This window comes from Achroia grisella, unplaced genomic scaffold, assembly GCF_030625045.1.
Source record: "Achroia grisella isolate CSIRO2021 unplaced genomic scaffold, CSIRO_AGI_Agris_v1 utg1062, whole genome shotgun sequence".
Classification (NCBI taxonomy): domain Eukaryota; kingdom Metazoa; phylum Arthropoda; class Insecta; order Lepidoptera; family Pyralidae; genus Achroia; species Achroia grisella.
In genome coordinates, this window is record NW_026712566.1 from 1,702,420 (window position 1) to 1,728,680 (window position 26,261).

At 32.9% G+C, this 26,261-nt stretch overlaps 1 protein-coding gene across 2 annotated transcripts; it reads left to right on the forward strand.

Annotated features, from left to right (window-relative positions):
* Positions 1-10,219: 10,219 nt before the first annotated feature.
* On the forward strand, positions 10,220-25,320 carry LOC131854959 (uncharacterized). 2 transcript variants are annotated; one of them, XM_059206158.1, is made up of 5 exons: positions 10,220-10,434; positions 18,866-18,953; positions 19,920-20,150; positions 23,380-23,509; positions 24,999-25,320. In XM_059206158.1, the coding sequence occupies exons 2-5, from the start codon at positions 18,885-18,887 to the stop codon at positions 25,145-25,147; spliced, it is 579 nt and encodes a 192-aa protein (XP_059062141.1). In that variant the 5' UTR covers positions 10,220-10,434; positions 18,866-18,884; the 3' UTR covers positions 25,148-25,320. The 2 variants fall into 2 exon arrangements, with proteins under 2 accessions (XP_059062141.1, XP_059062133.1); XM_059206150.1 differs by lacking the exon at positions 10,220-10,434 and adding an exon at positions 18,350-18,525.
* Positions 25,321-26,261: the final 941 nt, after the last annotated feature.

The following is a 26,261-nucleotide window of genomic DNA, read 5'->3' on the forward strand; positions in this document are numbered from 1 at the left end:
TGGTTTTATATACATTTTGCCTGTATTTAGATGTTGGTTAAATGTTGTTGAACATCTTTGATTTTATTAAACATAATAATATACAAGATCGCTATTTTTTTTTGCTTTTGTATCCGTAAGAGATATCGTTATATATCTATAAAAAAAAATTGTAAATACCAAGTTTTGTTTACATTTCATGTTACTGAAGTGTCATGTGATCATCATCACAAATCTTATAAATATACAATGTACATTTAACATGTTAGCTGATTACAATTATTATTAATTTTGTAGTTTTACGTAAACTAGATTTCACATTTGAAAAAATCTAATTTTTCGTTATCTTTCATAATAGTTCTTTTAATTTAACAATTAAGAGACATAACGATGCATAATTAAAAATACATTATTTCAGGAAATATTCGTGTTAGAATTTAACATTTAAACAGCATAGTAATACAATACTTTAAATAGACATTCGAAACTCAAAATAAATTGTAATCACATTAATCAGCCATTAGCCACTTTTGTAAAAAAAAAAGAAAGTAATTTGAACACAAATGTCTTATGAATGTTAAGATCTAATTAAAAAGTAGTTAGTAGTTCTAAATATAAAAATAGCGTTAATTCGTTTGATAACAAACAAGTACTATTTAGAGTCTAGATATGTAAACATACTAGCCCTTGCCTCCATACCTGATCCGTAGACAATAAAATAAAAAAGAAGTATGTATCAAAAAACATCTACTGAGGTACTGAAAAAAAACATACATGTAAAGGGAACGGAACCAAGCGGAAGAGAATAGTCAAACTGAAATTCGCCGAGTATGATTACTGAACAATTTATCCAAAGAGGCAAAGTAGAATAATTTAGTACGAAGGGTTAAAAATTTCTTTAAAGATTTCCTTTTTGTTTCGTTTTTAATTACTTTTGTGAAGGCGTTTCACTTTTGTAAGTATTCTACGTGGTTTTCGGCTAAATGTACCCTAAACTTAACTTACTAACTTAGTATAAAAAATTAAACTCTGCATGGTATAGCGCCTAGAGTAATTATAATAATAACTCTTTATTGCATACAAAAAATAAATACAAAAAATATCAGTATGAAAATCGGTTTTATCTATAATCAATAAAAAAAAAATAAAAAAATCTGTTTCAATCAACCTGGATGGACTACGTATTGTGTTTACTAACTACTAAGTAACTAATCGTTGTTAAAGATTGCTCTCTTTTAGATCTTTTAACTTTTATTTCTAAATTATAAAGTAATTAGATTTTTTTTTACATATTTGATAGTAAAAAATATAAATTTTCTACATCACATATTTCATTCACATACATCTTCCGACGTTATTTCTGAGGTGTAAGCTATTTGATTTACTCTGCCCTTTGAATATTTGTGTACATAACTAGTAAACACAAATATACAACTAACTAAACATCAACTGAATATAGCCAAGTACTTAATTTTATATTACATCAAATCCAGGAGGCAATCAATGAAATTAAGGTTATTAATTAATTTGTTATTAGTTAATCTGGTTTATTTAGTTATAAATTATTAATGAAATCTCTAAAAGAACTTAAAACTAATGTTAGATTAGTTAGTTATAAACTTAAAGCACTTGCATAAGCTTATCACTGTACCTCTAATTTTCAGTGAATGCCTAGTTGCTAAACATGTAAGCATAGTTGTATCACTCATGGTTATTGCAACCGTCAACTGAAAACTAACAAAACTACATAAACTATATGTAGTTTTGTTAGTTTTCAGGTTAATAAAGAACGTCCATTAAATAAACTGACGGCCCATAGATAATCCTTCTTTCATTCCAGTGGAAAAAAAAATAATGTAAAAACAATATATACAAACGTACAAAAGTAGATTTTATTTGAATATATTTTATGCAAAACTAATCTGTATAGCTTTATATAAAAAGGGGAATACTGCTATTTTCAATTCATTATTCAAGTAATAGTGGAAAACTACAAAGCAACTATGGTCTTTCCGAAGATACTCTTCACTATTAGTATTCTCGTACATACTATTGTGCTGAGTGAATCGTCGCAAGAATGTAATAATGATTTCACCAAATTTCTTCAATTCATCGAACTGAACAAAACGGAACTGGTGAGTAAATTATTACATCTTCAAACTGAACTACCCGAGGAAGCAAAACTCAACTTCACGCAACTCGCTGAGAAATACGGCTTTCATTCTGAAGAATATCAGGTTACTACCGAGGATGGCTACATCCTGACATTGTTCCGCATTCCAGGAAAAGGTCTACCACATCTATTGGTACACGGTTTCTTAGATTCATCTGATACTTTTATAATAAGAGGAGATATATCACTGGCTATTACTTTAGCTAAAGCAGGGAATGATGTGTGGATAGCAAATTTGCGGGGTACTAGATATTCCCTAGGTCACAAAAGTTTAAACGCCGACGATAAAGAGTATTGGAACTTCAGTTTACATGAATTTGGCTACTACGATTATCCAGCCATCATAGATTACGTTTTAGACCAAACTGGGCAAGAAAAACTAACAGTAATCGGTCATTCTCAGGGATCTACCGCATTCTTCATATTAGGATCACTTAGACCCGAATATAATGAAAAAATTAATGTTCTCATTGCTTTGGCTCCTATCGCATACCTGCATCACATGAAGAGTTACCTAAGATTCGCTGCGAAGTTAGAACCTATACTAAAAAAAGCATTTGATGGTCTAAACATTTTTGAAATCTTAAGGGACGGTTCTGTTCTACGTAATCTAATACAGCTCTTATGTACTCAAGATGTCGGCAGTTATGAGTTTTGTGTGGAAGGTGCTCTATTCGCATTAGCGGGACCCGATTCAGAGCAACTTGAGCGTGAATTCTCAAAGGTCTTGTTTGGTCATTATCCTTTAAGTATTTCTATGAAAACTTTATATCACTACGCGCAGATTGCCAACGGAAAGAAATTCGCCGAGTATGATTACGGGGAACATCAGAATGTAGACATCTATGGTTCCAAAACCGCTCCGGAGTATAATCTAAAAAGTGTTACAGCTAAAGTCGTATTATTAGTCGGATCTAAGGACTATCTAGGTACAATAGAAAACGTAGCGTTATTAAAGGAGCAGCTTCCGAATGTCATAGAATACAGAGAATTCTCAAATTTCAATCACGTAGATTTTGTATGGGGAAAACATATGCCCAAATTATTATACCCTCATATATTTGATGCACTAAAGAAGTGTCCGTAAAGTTAATTATATTTCACAACTTTCACATTATGTATTCCATAAGCGTCGCATTTCATGTTTCTAAAGTTATTGTTTTCTTCCTTTCCTTTTGGTTTGGTCCTGTTCTTTAATTGTAAACTTTATCACGTTTGAAATACAATTTGTTAAAATTTATTTAGTAGTTTTTTTTATATTCCCTTTTCTAGTTAAATAGTACACGTGAGTGTAGGTGCCGCTTGTGAATAGTAAATTTTTCAATTATGTTGCCTGGATTTTTTCCAGTTCCAGTGCGCGACGACCTCGTTGGTCTAGTGGTTTAGCACACTGCTTTACTTTTGATGGTTGCTGGTTCGATTCCTTGCACGGTACAAACATTTGTATCCATGAGTATGTTTGTTTGTACAAGCTGGGTGTTGAGTCTAGAAGTTTACTACCTGTTATGTATATCTATATTATGTATATGTTCAAAAGAGTCTATGTGTTTATATCAGTTATGTAGTACCAATAACACAAGCTCTGCTTACCTTGGGACTAGATGGCGTTGTATGAACTGTTAAGGGTATTATTATTAAAATGTTGAGTTACCGAAAAAGACAGTACGTACAATGGATGTAATTGTTCCAATCACTAGTTATTACTAGTTATTACTATATAATGATTACTATATTTAGTAATCATTATATAGTACTAGTAGTAGTAGTACTTGTGTATGCTTAAATCTTTAAAACTACGCAACGGATTTTGTAGCGTTTTATTAATAGATAGAGTGATTCAAGAGGAAGGTTTATATATATAATACATGTACTCCCGTGCGAAGCCGAGGCTAGTAGGTAGTAGTAGTTTATAAAACAAAGTTCTCCGCTGTGGTTACCTGTATGCTTGCGATAAACTTAGAAATTCCTAAACGGATTTACATAGAATTTTCACATATCAATAAAGTAATTTCTGAGTATAATGTTGGTGTATAATATATTGCGAAGCCGGGCGGGTCGCTAGTAATATATATATTGTTTAATATAGAGCAAGATGGACCAATCCGCTGGTTATTTATAAATATACAACTAAATATGCAGCAATTGCGACCCTGAACTGGCTGTAGCTGCAACGCGCCAAAACAAACATGTGTCCACTAGTTAGTACCATAAACGGAAAGGCAACTTACTCCTACGCGAGTCTTCTTACTATAATTTCATATTTTTTATGTTACTTGAATACCCAACAAATTGACAGCAAACATAATGAAAAGTGGTGTCTCGAGAAAAACCTTGCGGTCTCTTACTCGTTTCTGTACAATAACGTACATAAATTGATAAAAGAAATTCAATTTACTTTACTAGTTCGTCTCAATGAAATCTGTAAACGGTAAGTAGATATAGTAATACAAAAAACTTGACTTGAAAATGTCCTACATGAATAATTTTAGATTTGATATTAAATGAAAAAATGACAGTTTAGTGTTATACAACTCTAAATTGTAATTTTTCATGACTACAAGAGGGCCGCAAAGGTCAACTTATTAAAAAAAAATGTACGAAAATTCATGTATTATTATGTTATGTTATTATTTTATAACACAAAAAAATGCAGAAGAACTAAACAGTTCTTCTCAACTGAAGTAGCTACCCGAACTGGACGTTTGGGATAGTAATAAAAAATCATGACTTGCATAAGAGGCTGAAAGGTCATATACGAATATTTTATGTGTCTTGATATCTTTTATTTTAGAACAGAAGTAAACACGCGGCTAACAGCTTGTACAGAATAATTATGGAGATAAAATAGATGTACAGATAAGTGCGCTGTTGCCTAATGGTCTACTATTCCGACTTATGGACCCCAAAGGACGGACCTTGGTATCTAGCCGACACAGCTTAGGGAAAACACCGATAACAAACCAAATTAATCCGAGAGATATAGCCACGTCTAGTATATAAAATATCGTATCAGTGTTAGTTGGTTCTCCGTTTCAGTATCATATCGGTTCGGAAATATCATTTCTAGAAGGTATACCATTTCCACAATATGGTTGTGCGTGCCAAAAGTTGCTGGAACAACGCACGGTGGAAGACCGCCATTGAAAGACCACCGGTCGAGATGAGCAGGATGGTATTTTAGTTTCGGACGGGAAGTACGATGATGAAATTCAACAGCTGGTATTAATTCCAACAATTCTTCAGAACGAATTTTTTTTTATTTATATATAATATCCATTTTTTACATATAAATGTGGTTGTCATGAATCTCCATGATAACCGCATATATGTATAAGAAAAATTGTAACGTTTCTAATATGTATAAAGATTTTTAGTTTTTGCATTCATTACGACGCGAATCATAGATATCCACAGGCACCAAAGCCAAATGACCAAAATAAATTCATGTATCGATTCATTCAATTGAACGGGATCTTTCAAGTGGTTAATCCAATTACATACACGCTACAAAGACAACATAATATAACCTAATAGGTGTAATTTGTTTTATGATGTATCATCACAATATGTGTGTTTATGACGTCAGTGTAACGATCTCCCATCGTGCTCATGGAACTCCAAGGGCGTTGTAAATAAATCTCGTGAAGATCACGACCGAACTAGTTCCGAAGAACGCTCCCAAGGATAAACTACATAAATTAGTTCACAGATCTTTCGCTCTTTAGTTCGTTACATAAAAGTATCTATGGTATTGGTAAAAAGAAACAAGAATGTACACGTACAAGAAACATGTATGTGGCCTAAAACAAACGAGACCACGTATTTGTTGTTGTTGGAGAGTATTACGGGTTACGGGTTTCTCAGTCGATTATTATGGTGATTATAATAAAACTAGATAATAGTAGACGAAAAAAAATAATTTGATTCCGTATATGAATAAAAAATCATGCTAATGAAAAACAATAGATGAACAGTGGAAGAACATTTAAAAATATATGCTTATAGAAAAGTATGAATAAAGAGGTTCAATCTTCAACTGTGGCCTAAAAGAAAACAAAAACACAGAAGAGGGACGGTGGACGGGTAAAAAAAACTATAGCAGTCTTGCAAAAAAAAAACACACATTTAAGGCCTAAAGAATTGACATTATTTCTGTACTTAAAAAAAAAGCAATCTCTCTCACTCATCCTTTCTCGGATCCTTTATCTTACCTTTTTCTGACTAGAGTAGGACGCTACTGAAGTATGAATTACATCGCTGGGAACGTGCGAACAAAACTGTGTGCTCTGAGTCGCGAACTATATTGAACAAGACTATTGTAAATTACACTGCGGCTATTTTCTTGGTTTAATGAAAAACTGTTACGGAATTTTGCGAGCTAACTTTTATGATCTTGACAAATTATTTGGAATAATAATGAAATCTTTATGTAAAATCAATAAGTAAATATAGCTCGCAAAATGTGGGTTTGTCAAGTGTTACTTTTATTATGACGTTAACAGTCGACAATACCTCTGTCTACCCCATGTTGAATAACAGCCGTGAAGGTATATATAATATCTGAAATGAAAAAAAGAATATTAAAATTAATAATCCAAGAGATGATAGTACCACCTTATACTTGTTGTAAGTAAAATCTAATATACGAAAAACGGGTTTGTCAATTGTTACGTTTATCACGTCATCGATAGTTGAGAATACTACCCTATGAAGTCTAACAGTTGAGGCAAATATCCCAAATACTATGTACAAATAAAGCTTTGGCGGCTGAAATTTGAAAGTTATGTATCCACGCAGATAACTTTTACAGCCTACCTTTGATATCTTACTAGTCCATAAACGGACATACGAACAGACAAAAAATGTTTTTGGTTTTATTACTACAAATGAAGCCCGTAATTATAGTTTTTTTCATATCTTTTTTCTTGCACAGACGATTTATTTCATTTTACTATATCTATAGATTCGCCGTGATATTACCGTAGAGGATTTTGGAAAAAGTCGTCTGATCCTTCTATCTATCTTAGCCGTCAAGTAGGTTACCATTTATCATCAAGTAGGTTTTCACCTTGTTTATCATTCCAGTCATATAAAGAAATATAACTTATTGCTATATATATTCATGTCCTTGATATTTTGAATTTGAATTTGTTTTACAGACTCTTATGATATGTCAAATCTACCGTCAGTTTGGAATTATTTCGAGATGAGAAGAACTGACAAGAAATTCAACTCGTATTCTTTTCAAATAAATATTGTATAACATATACAATATTTATTTGAAAAAAATACGAGTTGAATTTCTTCTCATCTCGAAATAATTAACTAAAACTGACGGTAGATTTGACATATCATAAGAATCTGTAATAGACATACATGAATAAAGATATTTTGAATTTCGAATTTTGAATTTTTGAATTTCGTCCAAACCTTCAACTCAGTCATATAAAAAAAATGAAACTTAAGGCTATAGATAATCATGTCCAAACCTGCAACTTATCCTGCACATATCAATGACGAGGTACCAACGCATGATGCCTCTAATAGTATTCATTTGGAACAATACCCTATAAATAGTAGAGTCTATTCACTAAGCTCATTGAACTATGTAGGTATGTCTCATTGTTCAGAAGTTCAATTGGCATGTCACGTAAATAGTCTAACATTCAATTGTTGTGGAACAAAAATAGTTACTTTGATTAATGTAACGAGTAATGATAAGTACTATATACACAAATATAAGTGTTATTTTATGTAATTGGTGAATAGGAATTCCAGCATTCGGGCCACTGGCTGGACACACACATATACACCTTTCTTATTGATGTTCTCTATAAATTTATAGTACTTCACTTTGCTCTATTGTCTATAACATCCGCAGAGTATGCAATAAGAAGGATTTATTTTGGTATTTTTTTCACATGTTATGACACATTCTATTTTCAAATATTTGTAATTTGACATTCATGTTCTTTTTTGTTATATTTATTATATTATATAACATCATAGAATACATAATTATATTACGCTTTTAATTATCAGCATTCTCGAATATATCGACCCCAGCGTCCATATAGGTATGTACTGTGCCATACAATTAGAAACTTAACAAAAAAATTAATTGCTTTAGATTTTTTACAGCTATTATTTCTTGTGATAGCACCAAAAAACCTAAAAATATTAATATTAATAGTATTTTCTGAAATATTATGCTATGAAGTACGATGAAATTCATAACACAAGGAATCGTTTAGATTTGTATTTTGAACCCTAATAATTTGTAATAGAACAGAATATCTAAGATTATATGTATACAGGTGAGAATAGCTTAATGATAGGTCAGGACCTATCATTAATGCGCTTTGCACTAACCGGTACAAGTTATCTGTATCAAAAACCAGTATTATTAGGCTGGGACTAGATTATATATGTGGTTAGATTTTCTCTTCCATTGCAAGTTATTAGAGTTCAAAACTAGTTGGTGCAAGTTCACATAGATATATTACATATACATTTCACTTATGTTTCCTTAGACTTGGTGAATATATCGTTGTTTGATCTTTTTTTTTTATCATAGACCTGCAGTTTACATAATACTATGACAATCCATTATAAAAAGAACTACCTTTTTAGAAATTTGTGGTTATTTTGAGGATGTCCACTGGAAACCTAGTGTTGACTATTCGGCGACCAGACTACGACCTACACATTAAATAAAATAATCCATTAAGTACAAAAACCTGCCTTTACTGGACTATCCGCGATACAGTTAGGATTTTATCTAAAAAAAGCAGACGAAATCCCGGGTAAAAACTAGTGTTCTATAAATGGTTCGAGTGTAAATATAGATATTAAATACAATAGCATCCTATCGTATTAGGAAAGTCATGATATCACTGATGATCTCATGAATGTGTTTTATTTTTTCCTTGTCATGATGCAATTGTAAGATTCTAAGTAAATATGTTGATTTGATAACAATGTTTGGACGATATTAACTAAACTGAGGTTTAACCCACATAAAAACAGTTTTGTCCGCTGCTTTTAAGTTGAGCTGTGATCATGGTGACTGTAACACTGTGGAACGGGGGGAGGGGATTCTTTATAATAGAGACTTGGACACCACTTCTTGATAGCACTGGTGTCCCATGGTGGTTATGTTGATACGTACCATATCAGATTGACCTCCAAGTAGTTCCCCCTGCAAAACATCATGATAAAATTCAAATGTCGTATAAAACACTTCCTTTGAAAAAAGCTTATTACTAAATTAAAGAGTTTGTACAACAATAATAATGTTTTATCTGATTGCACTAAGAATGAGTGCGTAGCGGTTTCTGTGGAATTATTACGTGTCTTTTACCTGTTATTGCGTAATTATTTATTATAAAAAAACATCTATTCAAAGGAGCAACACCCAAGTTTCTTGCACATTCTTGTTGTGATGAGCCTGCGTTCCGAATGAGTGGTAGAATAACAAAATATAACTATTAAAAAGTACTTATATTGAGTTTATTTGAATAAATATTATTTCTATTTCTAAGTTTCTAGTGAATTTATCACGATGGGCTAACTGACCTGGGATCATCATCATAATATCCTCCATTGGTGCCATCGTAAACCGTTAGCGCAGGCGGGTGCACGCTTTCATTATCATCATCACAGAAAACCCAGACGAAATATAGAGAACACTATATTATCAAATAAAACTAAATAAGATCCCGGAATTTTCTTAATGTTGGGTATAAATAATGAGCGCGTCAAATTTAAAAGAGTACATAGTGCTTATAAAAAAAATCTGATATATTCACTATAGTTCACTATAAAAAATATTACATCTCCGACCCAACGTCGACGATTAACAATACCTCTGATTACCTCATCTCGACTAAACGTCGTGAAGGTATAATACCTACGGAGCGCATTCATCCCAATAAAATAGTTATAATCTACTTAAAATATCAGACCTTGTTGGCGATTAATTCTTATTCATATTAAGTCAATAGGTTGCGTCGCGGTCTCGGCCTTGCTTGTGACGTCACGGTATGCCTTCGCGCCGGCCCACAACGCTCGTGATATCGAACGTGCGCGCGCATCTACAAATGTTCCAAAATTAAAAATACATTTTATTTATTTTTTATAAATAAAAACAAAAAGAACTTATTGTGTGCCATTGTTGTGATTATATTTGTTTCATAAAGTGCAATGTAATACGTTTTGCTGTTTGAATTGGAACTTCTTTGACACGGAATTGTGGGTGTAAACAAAAAATACTTTACGCAGTAAGTTTTTTATCTAAACCAGTATTTTACTTTAGAGTTCTATACGTGAGAGTGAATGTTATAGAATGTACCCACTTCCTTTGAATAATGTTTATCGATGTGACTTTATCTATGGTAAATAACATGGTGTAAGTATACATTATTTACAAATATATAGGTACATATCGTTCATAGTAAATACGTTCACCAATACTTACACTGTATGCTCATGACTACTAAAGATATGTTGTATTAGTAGGATGGACATAGGCAATCTTTTATTTCGAGAAATAATATGGAAATATAAAAATAGGGGATGAATGTTTGTACAATGTTTGCGAAATGGCGGGTAGCAGGAGTGTATTTTATAAATTACTACAAGTACTTTTAGATACGGTTTAGATAAATAATAATAACTGTATTTTATACGCAATATTTTTTTATATAACACGAAAATCGGCTACAAATTGTTGTAACTGCCTAATCCATCACTAATAATTATGTACCCATCTGTTAGTTATAAAAACCATTAAACCTAAATATTATGAAAGTACAGCGGTATAACTGTCTGACGTTGCCATTGTCACGGGTTCAATAAACGATATTTTAGCATTATTTCTTCAATTGTAGATATCTAAATTTTCCAGATGCAAGATATAAAAAAGTACCGTTACAATAAGCATTGTTGTAATATAAAATCTTTTACAATTGCGATAGCGGGAAATTCTTACCTGAGCTAATTATAAATCCAAACAATACTTGGGAAAATTTCTAATGTGAATTGTAATATTTTCTGTCATTGTTCTGTAGCGAGAAATAACAATATCAATTCAACTACATTTTAGTTTTAGTGTTCTCTACTAAACACTACTGAGTAAATAATCACTACGTTATGCCACAGTTATCATAATAAAACCACATATGAACACAGAAAAGGAATCCTAATTTTATGCCTTCGCTTATCTATCCCTACAAAGCAGTATATTACACGAATAATTATTTTAAATTTAGAATATAAATCTTATTTTATCAAATGTTCCAATATTTTTTGGATATTTTTGGATTTAATATAGTTTACATTTTGAATGGTACCTACTGTTGTTACTAGTCTATTCGCCATATGAAGAAATACAAAAATGGATGGCTGGTTGAATAAAACATGTTTTATAAACTATTTCCTTTTTCTTATTCTAATTATATCTATAAATTTAAACGCAAGTTCCATAATTTAATATGACAACCGCTTTATATGACTTGATCTTATTATAGGAACAAGTTTGCCTCATCTTTGCATTTTTATTATGGCTACCAACTACGACCCGTGGTTTCACCTGCCTCTACATTTGAAATACAAATAAATGGCGGTCACCCCCTTTCTCCAGCCCGCCTCTCACATCGCGACACCCTCGCTATTATTTCTTTTTCGGTTGTTGTCCATTCTGTTTTTTTTTTCCTTTTTGTAAACTATAATATATTACCAACCTTTCCGAATAATATGACTATAAAATCTAACATATTCTTTTAATTCCATTGGTAATTATTGATATTAGAGCATTCTAGAATAGAATAGAAAATTCTTTATTCAAATAAATTTAAATAAAAGCACTTTTTAGTAGCCATACTTATTTTTTTAATCTACTGCTTATTCGGAAAGCCGTCTTCACAAGAAGAACGAGCAGAAATTGAGGTGTTGCTCTTTCAAATAATTGTGTTAATTATACATTTTTAAGTTGAAATATGTAAATACATACAATACAGAATCAACTATGTAGTTAAGTAACTAAATAAGATTAAATCAGTCGTAGTCTTCAAACAAACAAACTCTTTACCTTTTTACGTTAGTATAAACGATGATTAAGGGGGTCTTCCTATGTGATGGGTTGAAAATGTCGATTTTTTTTTCATAAATTGCTCCCTTAACATGTCTAGAATACGGTAGTAAAGCGATTTTAGAAAATTCGAAGTCGTTTTAAAGATACAGCAGGTAAAAGAAAGAGCGGTTCGGAGCGGTGAGTTGGCAGTTAGAGACCGGGCATATTGTGTACCGTCGGCTTTATACCTGGCCTCCCTTTTATTAATATATTTGTTTATACAAGTTTAGACACGTTTCTACAGACTTAAAAAGGATAAAACCAATAAAGGAATAGGAGGAAAAGGAGCAGGTAAACTTACTGATAAAGTTATCCAAGAAATTACAAAATTCTACGGATTAGCAATTCGACGCCATCCAGATTCGCTTGAAGATATGAGAAAGGAAGTTTGGGCAACGTACTATCACAAATGTTCTTCTGATGAAAACCCTCAGCATCAATTTTGTCCAGAAGGCGAAGACAGTTGGTGTAAATGGCGTAAGGCTGAAGCTAATAATGAACTGGACCAATTTCATCACGATAAACCACCTCTAATTCCAAGAAGCTATCAAACCAGTTTTCGAAGATTTATCGAAAGACGAATTATTAATTCGTTGTTTAGGAGCAGAGACACAAAACAATAACGAATCTTTGAATTCTTTGATTTGGACTTTCGCTCCTAAACATCTTCATTCTGGTCCCAAAGTTGTTGAAATTGGTAGCTACTTAGCAGTTATTATCTTTAATGAAGGTTTTCAAGGTATTTTAAAAGTTATGTCGATTATGGGATGCCCTGTTGGTCGTGAAGCCCAAGCGTATGTTGAGAAACGGGATGAAAAGCGAATCTTACGCTCTGAGCGGCGCGTAAGTGACAAGTCGATAAACAAGCCAGGATTGACTCAAGAGCTGAACAATCTGCTTTAAAAGAGTTTCACGAGGAAGAGGAAGGAATACTCTATGGACCAGGCATCGCCGATTGAGAGTAAGTTGATATTTTAATAGTTTTTAACGGACTTGAAACTTTAAACGCGTTTTTCTCAAAACTGTGTTTTTCAAACTTTCCTCCATTGTATCTCAGAAACGGCTGGACCGAATTACTTGAAATTTACAGGGCACACTCAATATATGTAAACGCATGGAATGAACTATTATCAATCGAAAATTTTCAAAACTTCGATTTTTTTATAGCAAAAAACAAAAAAAAAACGCCTAATTTGCAACTTTTATTTCAAATGTCTATCAAAAATCCAATTTTTTTTATATTCATTTGATTATAGGTCATTCCGTGCTTTTAAGCCTACAAATTAAAACGCCGTTTTTTTTTTTTTTTCAGATAAGCCGATCAGCCGGAATCGTAGAGGAAGTGGGAGCTCTTTTTTTCGAGGCGGGGGTGTTCAGAGCGCTGTAACTCTAGTTTGACTGAATATTTTTAGCTGAAATTTTATATTTATACTGTCCAAATATGTGTTAATAAATGATAAAAAACTTGAAGCTCTAAATATTTACTGGTCGTAGAAAAAAAAATCCTAAAATATCCCTAAAAAACAGGCCGTCACATAGGAAGACCCCCTTAAGTATAAGGATATGTAAATATGTGATCCAATATTCGCTTGGATTGACATAACATATACCGGTTTGATATCTAGATTTGTTACCGTAGAAAAATTGAATATTGAGACAGATTTGAAATTTTACCCGAATCATTCTGTCTGGTCTATTTCTATGCCAAATATCGCGTCTGCGACAAATATCTTTCAATTTAATGAGTGAGGTACAATCATAGAGGAAGGGGATTGTTGGTAATGTGGACTGATGACCTCATTGCTAGCAATGTACCATGTCAGGTTGATTTCCACGCGTTTCCCTGAAATCATGGTGATAAATACCTGGAGAATATGCCACGATGGGCTAACTGACCTCGTTGCACAATTTATCATCCTCCACTGGTGCCCTGACAGCGTAAACTGATATCGCAGGCGGAAGCACCAATCGATTATCATCAATTAAATAACTTATATGTCTTTTTTAATTTTTTTTCATTTATTTGCTACTCCTAGGTTAAGTCGCTTTTAGCAACTACATTATTATCTAACTAAAAAAACTGGTCCAAATATTATATCAAATCGAGGCCTTGATTGGAAAAAGAAGATACCCAATCTTCTGATAATAATGTAATTGCTAAAAGCGTCTTAACCTAGTGGTCCGTTATCGCAACTTCCTAAAGATCGAAAGGACTTACAAAAAGTCGAAATTGAAAAAGAAATAATCTTTATTTAAATAAACTTAATATAAGCACTTTTGGATAAACATATTCTTTTTAATTGACAGCCTCGGTGGTCTAGTGGTTTAGCATACCGCTTTACTATCCGATGGTCGCGGTTCGATTCCTCGCACCGTACAAACGTTTGTATTTATAAGTATTATTGTTTGTATAGGTCTGGGTGTTTTCTATGTATTATATGTATTTATTTCCAAAAAAATGCATGCACAAGGTCTGCTTAGCTTGGGACTAGATGGCCCCGTTGTGAATTGTCTTTACATATATAAAAAAAATCTACCAGTCATTCGGAACTCAAACTCATCACAAGAAGAAGGAGCAAGAACTTACGTGTTTCTCTTTTGAATAGAGTTCGAAAGTTGAAACGAAAAATCCTGTTTTCGTTTATATTTTTGACTCTCTAGTGATATAGCCACCGATACTAAAACTAAAAACTAATTCGACGGCGCTGGGGCGGTGAGCTCGCCCCTCTTCTGTCTATTTGTTTTATTGAAGGGCTTGGGCTATTTTCAGGTGTTTACCTGTAATACTGCGACCTACCGAGATCTAATGCTCACCCTTTTTCAAATTTCGCTACCTAGGCCCGTTAGGGACAAGAATAGAAGGATATTCTTTGGAGCAATTGTTTTTATCTCCTCAGGTCTATCCTGAGGAGATAAAAACAGTGTATACTTTCCAAAGGAGATATTTCGCTTATGTATGGGTTACAACCACATAAGACGTAATGGTGTTTTACACAATAGTAAACGACGATCTCGGTAGTCACACTGCCTAACTTCCGATGATCGCGGGTTCGATTCCTCACACGGCATTAACATTTGTATTCATGAGTATGATTGTTTGTGTCGATTTGGATATTTTCTATGTATAATATGTATGTATTTACCAAAAAAATATATATGTATATTTGTATCAATTATCTAGTACCCATAACACAAGCTTTAGCTAGCTTAACTTGGGTCTAGATGGCGCTGTGTGATATGTCCTGAGATTATTATTGTTAAAATATTAATAATTTAATTACATAAGTAACAAAATAAATGAGTCATAGTGATCAAAGCAGACGACCAGCCGTATACAATCTAAATTGCTACATATAAATGTATGTACAGGCAGGACTATGAATAGATGCAATAAAGTTGTATTTTCTATGACAAAAGAATAAAATATGCAGGTGAGGTCAGGTGGACGTACTTCGCTGATATTACTAGGTAAGTGGGTACCTATGCTAAACAGATGTTCAGCAGGTGCAGCTGTACAGTTGGTTCCATATAATATGTATTATATAAAAAAAGAAAAAGCAACTACTATACTTAAAGTTGTTTAAAATGTTTTCTATATATATAGCTAATATTAGTTAAAATTTCTTAGTTATGATGTTTCGTATAATTGCCGATACTATTCATCCGATTTTGTAAATTATTTTAGTGTTTGATAGCCTATTTAACGAGGGGGGCTATAATAATAATAATAATAATCTCAGGACAATTCACACAACGCCTCTAGACCCAAGTTAAGCTAGCTAAAGCCTGTGTTATGGGTACTAGGTAACTGATACAAATACACTTATAGATTTTTTTTCGTAATTACATACATATTATTATATATAGAAAACACCCAGACCGATACAAACAATCGTATTCATGAATACAAATGTTTGCTGTGTGCAAGAAATCGAACCCGCAACCATACAAAGTAAAGCGGTGAGCTAAATCGCTAGACCACCGAGGCCGTCCGATATATATATATTTTGTTGTATATTTTTAAGTACATAAAATCGTTATATTTGGGTGACTGTACTGACCATATGCAATACAAGACACTGACACACACATCGCTTTGTGCTCATAATAACGTCATGTTTGATAGGGATGAATAATTCATGTAATTAATATATTTTTTACTAGCTGCCCCGCCCAACTTCGTCTGCATCACACTTAACATTTTTCATTATATTTCACCCAATTTATATAATATCTTTTTAAATTATAACCTATGTGTTATTGTATATATATAAGCTATATTACTGTAAAGGTTAATTGAAATCCGTTCAGTAGTTTCTGCTTGAAAGAGTAACAAACATCCATACTTACATACTTTTGCGTTTATAATATTATTTTTTTAAGGTATTATAATGGAATTGTGCACCCACCTGCGCTCAAGGTTTACGCTGGCGGGGCACCAGTGGAGAATGATAAAATGAGCATGAGGTCAGGTCAGTTAGCCCATCGTGACAAATTCATCAGGAATTTATCATGATGGTTTCCAGGAGGAACCGCGTGGCGGTTACCCTGACTTGGTACGTTGATAGCAATGGGGTCAACAGCCCACATTACTAACAATCCCCGTCACAGACATGAATTCTTTTGGGTTTGAAATTCCAAACAATATATAGATATAGTAAGCATAGGACAACAGTAATAAAACAGATAGTTATGTCTGAAGTAAATTACTATAACAAACCAAAGTTCCACTTAAGTAGTTATGTTAACTACTTAAGTTTAAATTATATTAACCACAATGGCTCCTGAACAATAATGGAACCATCAAATTTTCTAGATAACTTTCAAATAATTATCTTGAGTGCTTTCGAAATTTACTATAACTACTTACGTACTATACTTACTATACACTAGAGTAACTTAGTAATTAGGTAAGTACACATAGTTTTAAATAAAATCTAATTAATAATTACAATCTAGTGATATACTCACATAGCAAAGCCTTGGATCCACTGAGGGGTATATAACATTTCTACAATATTAAACTAAGCTATATTTGAATATGTCAATTTAATAGGTCTAAAGGAAATAGGATTCTTCCTTACCTGAACATCTGAGTACTTACTTTAAATAAACATAAATAGAAGTAGAAATAATCTTCATTCAAATAAATTCAATATAAGAACTTTTGAATGGTCATATTTTTTTATTCTTCCGCTCATTTGGAAAGGAGACTCATCACATGAAGAACGATTAAATTGCGTGTTGCTCTTTTAAGTAGACGTTGTTCAGCATTACCTATTTTGAGGATTTTATGTGAATTCAAACTGCTAAATATCAATATTGATAAAAGTTAATAAATTTAATAATGCCTAACAAGCTGGCGCACGGAGGCCTGGCTGAAGTAAGTGTATAAGTGTCCACATATATAGACTTCCTTATGTTAGTGGAAGAGAAACGAGTGGAATATTATTTCATAAAGGATCCAAATTTCTTATCAAAAATATGTAGACTTGCCAGATTGTAAAATGTTTTAAAGTTTCATTTTATGATATAGAGAAAAAAGAGGATTCTTCATAAATTGTAATTGTAATTGTTTGTATCATATATATCGAGTATATGTGTTTAGATATTTGTTATTTAGTTACACTTAAAGAACTGGACAGATTTGAATAAGATTTACTGAAAAATAAATACAATTAGCATGGCGTACTGGACATTTCTACGATATTGATACGAGCAACGACATAGGATACAGCTAGTAACTAGTAAATAAACATAATAGTCCTTGAAATTTGAATGATAGTGTACGTGTCATGTCAGTTCATATGATTAACTTCTAACGACATATTGACCCAAAGCCCTCTAAGTACATATATACATTCTATGGACATCTTTTTATAGGTCTAGTACAAGACCTTGGCCCGTTCGTTGTACCCTCACCCTATACTAACCTTTATAGAACTCGGCGAACCATGTCGCATCTTCCGAACCACTTAACACGTACCCCCTGAGCCGTTCACAGCTCACGCCATCACAGTTCTAATTATACTGGTGGTAACAGACCGATTATGTACCCGAAAATAGCACATGTAGTGTCGCTGCGGACGATAACGGTTGTGTATCAATCAAAGGCAGCTTTGCGCGCGTTTTATTGTCCATTTCGTGTTATAAAAGAGCGGTGAATGTCGAACAGTGGGTTTAGACTCGCGCATTTCAACTCCCTATTTAGTATTGATGATTTGAACACGAAAGATGAAAGGTATTGTTTCTAAATTTGAATTGTTTGTAAACTTGTATAGTTTGGTACGTTGTACCGGTCAGTGAGAGTTGGCTCAATGTCCAAATGTAATAAATTCAATAGCATAACTATGTTATATATATAACTATGATATAAATGATATCTTGTACATAACTCATTGTAAATACTTTTCTAAAGGCTTCTAATAAATTCTCTAATTTGTTATAACGAGTATATTTTAATGAGAATTTCAAGCTCCATATTACAAACCGTAATGTGAATGTAATTATCGTGAATTTTCCTCGTATCGTTTTACCCTCTTATGTGAAATTGACTGATATAAATGTGTTTGAATTTTCAGCATCCCGGATGAAGCCAATATGACAAGAAAGTTTCTCTACTGTTTCCCACTTCGCTTGGGAAACATTGTCTTTGGTTATATTATAATAGTAAGTATTCATTTCTATGAAAGAATCTTTAAATCACAAGACACAAAATCCTTTCATGAATGAATAGCCACATGACCCAATTATACAACATTGCTATAAAGTTTCAGTAGGCGTTGTTAGAGCGATGCCTGATTGTATTGTTTTGCTTTGCTCATGCGTAGAAGGATATTGTAGTCTAAAATATTGAATTAGGAAATTATACGACATATAATGCTTTGTTATAAGCATAAGTAGACAGGTATATGTTTATTGATTTCTCAGTTCAAAAGAACGGGTGTGATCACAGATAGGTGAGTGCATGATTTAGTATCTACGTACCGAATTACCTTTTGCATTAAGAATTAGGCACACCACCAAGATCTTAAACAAATTTCTATTTATTCAAGATACGTATATAAATGTATACAAACGTATATAAATTGCATATATATACGTTAGAAGATGTAGTTACACAGACACATATGATTACTCAAATCTACAATCTGTTCCGAATATAGTTTAAGCCGACAAGAAATAATTTACTAGAAGCTAAGAAGCTCTGCACATTTTTTTTTCTTTATCTTTTCCTTAGTTTTTTATGAAATTAGAGTGGTAAATTAATTGACAGCCCATCTGATGGTAAGTGGAAACAGTCATCTATATAGCTACATGAAATGCATTACGGGCACCACATTATCATATCATATAACACCTGTAACTCCACCCATGCGTTGCCATGCCATTTCCTCTGGAACGGTACCGCATGGTTGGTATAAATAAGATGACGAAGACCTCTCATTCCGTAATTTCACTGTCTCACGCACTACAACCAAAAAATACAAGCTTGCATAACATACATGATTTAAAAATACAGACATATGAGACTGAGAGAACCTACACGACTTCTTTGTTTACCTCTAGATGCAATTTCAAGATTTGACATTCTTCAAATATAATTAATTTAAGAATACTATTATTAACTTTCAGACAATAGCAATAGCAGTGTTTGGGTACAACCTCTACGAGTTGGGGCTCACGCTCGTCTCGGAAAACTATGAGGACGAGAAATTTCGAAACTTCGAGAACCTGGAGAACATATTTGGAAAGAACAAGACTTCTCTAGTGGCCGGGATCACTATAGCGTATTATATATCGTATTGCGCCGTGTCGTTTCTGTTGTTTGTATTCGGGACTGTGCTGGTATGCGGCGCGTATCATGTAAGTTATATTTTTAATACTATTTCTGAATTATATATACTTTATAGTACATTTAAATACAAGGTACAAATTTTGTACAAAGGAGAACTCTAATTATATACTGTTTTAAATTTGACGAGATCATTATTTATACGTATATTTAGTAATAATCACAAATATTTATACGTATTTATATCCCACGAATGGTTAGAGAGGAATGAGGAAAATGGATCGAAATACATAAATATAAAAATTTCATTCAGGAAGACGGTTATAGGCTATCTAAAGCCTGGAATCTAGTGATTTGGTTTAATGAAACAAAAACCAAATCGCCATCAGAAAGTGTATTAAATGTACGTGAAGATACTGTGAGTATATGTAGTTTGCCGAGATGAATATCGAGCGAGTTTCAATAGTAGCAACAAGCGAAAACGCGTGAAGGTAGACGAATATGTCTGCCCATAAAAGATTTTGTTTACCATCTACCCGCTGCTCTTCAATTTATCCGTGGTCATAGTTATTAAAACACTGGTAAAATATAGGGAGCTCAATAAAAATGAAACATTGTAAGATCTTGTGATTTTTACTGATTATTTCTTAATTTATATTCTCCTAGCTATTCGCCCCGGCTTCGCACGAGTGTACATGTATTATATATTTATATAATACATGTACATGTATACCTTCCACATGAATCACTCTATCTAATAAAAAAACCGCTTCAAAATCCGTTGCGTAGTTTTAAAGATGTAAGCATGCATACATACATAGGGAGGGACAGACAGCGACAGCGACTATGTTGACTACGTAATGAATGTCAATTTTATAAAAAGGACTTCTTTCTGCGCAAAACCTGTCAACTCACCCGCACTTCCCCTAGTGGGTGTTACTGTGTACACCATACTCCTGCCAAATAAACACACCTGGCAAAAACTCAGACTAGTCCAACATTACTTATAGAATAACCTTTATAATATACAATAGCAGTAAGCTAATATAAATTTGGCTAATATCCATTAGCCTACTGCTATCTATGAAAGTAAACTGTATGGTATATAATTTCACTTTTTGTTTGCTTTCGTCACGACATAGGCTGAGCGGGAGACCTTTTTAATATTACATATTAGTGCTCCATATACACATGTTTTTTCTTTTTTATTATTGCCTACTGTTGTGTGTATCGAATAAACATATTTTCTCCCTTTTTTTCTTTTGTAGTACCGACTTATAATGTCTCCCTAGATGCCTCTCACCACATTAAGGGGATGATAAGAAACACACTAGTTTCCGACTTAATAATGATGCAGCACTTTGTGAGCTTCGGTGGGCTAGGAGTTTAAAACACCGTCATACTTCCTATGGTCGCGGATTCGATCCCTCGTCGGGTACAAATATTTGTATTCATGAGTATGATTGTTTGCCTGTGTGTTTTCTTATGTATCGGTCTATGTGTTTTCTATACATGTATTTACAAAAAAATGTTTTTATTTATATCAGTTATCTAGTACCCATAACACAAGTCTTACTTCACTTGAGACTAGATGGCACTATGTGATTAAACCTGATATATTATAGTTATTTATTATTGTGGACCCTCATCCATACAAAAATTAATAACTAAAACATGTATCAACACATTGTTAAATACATTGCAATTTGAACTTTCTCTCTCAATAACATAGCTATGAGATATGAAAGTTTGAAATAAAGGAACCTGAAAGAATTTATGTAAAGTTAGGTTTTCAAATTACGGCAGTTCCGCTTTCTACCGTCTATATACGATATGGAAGAAGATTTGCAAAATAAAAACCGATGTAAAACATTAATAGGTACATTCCACATTCCCGCAAAATTACACAGGAAATAACTGTCTATTATAACGGAACATTTAACGCAATCACTTGGGTGATTGCACGTTATACATAGCATTATTCGACTGATACAGCTTTATTTGAATAAACCTGTAGTACCATATGGATATTTTACCATTGTGTGCTTGCCAATTCGGTACAAAAGTAACAAAAAGTATTGTATTGGGTAAATATTATTAATTTGAAGAATATCAGTATATCGTCATGACTTTTCCCAGATGTCTCTGTCTACCCGATCTGAGACATTGTCTGATATAATAAGCAAATAGGCCAGATATAAAGGCTTGAAGAATATCAATATACCGTCATGACTTTTCCCAGATGTCTCTGTCTACCCGATCTGAGACATTGTCTGATATAATAGACAAATAGGCCTGATATAAAGGCTTGAAGAATATCAATATACCGTCATGACTTTTCCCAGATGTCTCTGTCTACCCGATCTGAGACATTGTCTGATATAATAAGCAAATAGGCCAGATATAAAGGCTTGAAGAATATCAATATACCGTCATGACTTTTCCCAGATGTCTCTGTCTACCCGATCTGAGACATTGTCTGTTATAATAGGCAAATAGGCCAGATATAAAGGCTTGAAGAATATCAATATACCGTCATGAATTTTCCCAGATGTCTCTGTCTACCCGATCTGAGACATTGTCTGTTATAATAGGCAAATAGGCCAGATATAAAGGCTTGAAGAATATCAATATACCGTCATGAATTTTCCCAGATGTCTCTGTCTACCCGATCTGAGACATTGTCTGTTATAATAGGCAAATAGGCCAGATATAAAGGCTTGAAGAATATCAATATACCGTCATGAATTTTCCCAGATGTCTCTGTCTACCCGATCTGAGACATTGTCTGTTATAATAGGCAAATAGGCCAGATATAAAGGCTTGAAGAATATCAATATACCGTCATGACTTTTCCCAGATGTCTCTGTCTACCCGATCTGAGACATTGTCTGATATAATAGGCAAATAGGCCTGTTATAAAGGCTTTGCTTCCGATAGTCGTAGGTTCGATTTCTCGCACAGTACAAAATTGTATTCTTGAGTATGATTGTTTGTATTAATTTGGGTATTACGTATATATATGTATTATACATGAATTGACAAAAATTCTAAATATTTCATAATTAAAACGGTATGAATAAAATTACGCAAGTAACAAAAGGAATATGTAAGTAAAATGGAATATGAATATAAAAAATAAAATTAAAAAAAAAGAGTGAGCCTCCACGTATATCCACGGGGCCCTGGGCTGCAGCCCATAAAGCCCGTAGGTAGATCCGCCCCTGCATAATGGAGCCCGCCAGCGGTACTTTTTTTTTATTCCCAACAGTGCTGAAAATTCGCGTTACTCTATTCCAGGCTAACCTGTGCTTGGTGACCACTTTCTTCGTCTACAGCTTCATGCACTTATTCTTCACAATAGGGCTCATCGCATGGGAAGCAGTATGCGAAGGCTGGATACAGTTGGGACTGATAGCACTTGCAGATTGTGAGTTCATTTTTTATTAAGTGGACATTAACACGTGGAGTATCCACGTGTTTAAGTGTGGCTGGGGTGATAGTAGATAAAAAATATTAAAATATAGGCCACTAGCTGTACCCGCGGTTTCACCCGCGTGAAAGTTATAGCCTATGTGTTATTCTAATGTATAAGCTATTTTACTGTAAAGTTTCATCAGAATCCGTTCAGTAGTTATTGCCTAAAAGGGGAATAATCATCATATATTAAGATAAAATAAGATCATATTTTTGAAGATTTGTTCATTAAATTAAATATTTTGTAACCTTTATTATAAAAAAGGATGACGCAAATTGACTTGATTTTGTACGTATTTAACATTATATAATCATTACATATTTTTTGATAATATAATATTCTAATATGTATATTACTATTGCTATGATTTACTTTCATCCTAATATCTCACAGAGTACAGTTCTTTTTACTTCAACTACAGTCACCCTTGCGCGCTAAAACAAGCGGAGTGTAAACAAATATGAATATATTAAGAAGGTTGTAATTTAATTAATATATATTTGAATAAAAGATTGTGACTATAGATTTAAACATCACTTTGGCATACAAATATTCTTACACACATGCTTGTGCTTATGTCAAGCTCCAAATATGTGTAAATACTTCAACAATTATCAAATCGTTCACAAATATAACTTAGTTTAGGATGTAATAAACGCGTATTATACAGGTATATTGCATTCTAAGCTTCCATTAATATCCTTTGACTTCTACGTGCACAAATTAAAGGTAATTAAAGGCTTGCAATGCAATAACCGTGTAGCTAGTACGTGCTGATCACAGACAATGAAACTACAAGCAAAGCCAAATACGAAGTTCAAATGTTTGATATTTTAAGTAATTAAATATTAGCAAGCATGTAAATCCAAGATTTGGTTAAAATTTATGTAATCTCTATACGAAATCAACTCCAGTACCTCAAAATAAATACGTCCCATGTTTAAAAAATAATTAACATTAATCAAAATCTACTCCCATTAACATGAAAAAATTAGGTATGTTTCAAATTTAAAAAATAATTAACATTACTCTAATCCAAATAAATTCCAATACCTACCTCGAAATAAATACGTTCCAAATTTAAATAATAATCTAGATACGTTCCAAATTTAAAAATAATCACAATTACTCGGCCGACCAAGGTAGACTTTGTAAAAAGTCATCTCATGGGTATCTATCTCAATCTCACCTATTTCCAATATCAACCAGCATTCGGCTTGGGTGAGATAAGGCAGCGATATTATAGGATAAGAGGCATGAGATCTCAGTCGTCAGGAATGGCAACTTTTGAGAGGTAGCACTAGCGACACGTAATAACGTGATGATTATAGGTGACGTCTTGTACCGTCACCTGGTTTTTATTTTACTAACTTACTAACTAGACGAACCACTCGTTACAAAGAATCGTCCATACCATATTTGAACAATGTGATGTCCACAGTCCTGCTGATCATCTGCCTGTTCAGCGTGAAGTACTTAATGGAAGCAATCCGCACCGGGAACATCTACAGTCGCCCTGGAGAGATACTCTGCGAGCCCAACTTCAGATCGACGGGATCCAAACATTACTACCACGACTTTGACCGATAGTTCCTTAAACTTTATGATAATATACTCTATAAGATTTATGTAATTGAAGACTTCTATATTTATCAGTCGAGAGGACCGTCTGAGGTAGATTTTGAAAAAATCGCCAGTGTCAATAGAATACGTCTGTGACATCAGTCTTGTTGTAGAAACATGTAGTAAAACTATTTATGACTGGACAGAGATGGTAGAGAGTGAAGTGACATAATATATAATTTTGTTTTTATAGTTTTGATTATAGACTACAAGAAAACTTTAAATATATTAATATCAAAAGAGTTTCTCAACAAGTCTGATAGGTTATACAGAGCTATTTTAGCCGCCGACAGTAATAACAGGACTAGTTACACAGCGTCATCTAGTTCCTAGCTGAGCAGAGCTTGTATGATGAGTACTAAAGTACTGATACAAATACTTAAATACATTTTAGTTTTAAAGTCTAATTTCAAAATTAGAAATTTTTGAGACAAGTATTGTAAGTTGTGCGTTAACCTATACTTTCACTTCATATAAAAATTTCACAGATTACTCCGTTTTTAAGCTGCTTCAGTTATTGTAGGGATATATGTGTTTCTTTTATAAATAAAATATTGCCCAATTTATTTGCCGATAATATTTTTTAAATTAGTATTTTTTATATTTATACTTAAGAAAAATCAAATGTTTCCTCTAGTTCAGAAATAACGTAATATATAAATTAAATGATAAGATAAAATAATATATTCTGTTAAAAAAATATGAAAACAATTCTTTTAGCTAGTTGAGTGTTGAATTTTAACATCTGTTACAACCTTCAACAAACTTCATTCTGTATTCAGAACAGTCCTTAACTTTAGCCATCAGCAAACTACTTTAAACGATCTAGTATTAAAAGTGTAAAAACTTTGAAACTATAAAACATTAACTATGAACATGAATATAGAGTACATATACAGCTATAATATAATGCTATGTTATTTATTTTACGACTTTTGTTTTTATGCACTTTTTTTAATTTGACGCGTTCATTATTTGTACGTAAAATTAAGAAAATAACAGGATCTTACCACGCATTATTTATTAATATTTCAGTAGTATTACAACCTAAAATTTCTTTTATACGTTAAAGGTATCAAAA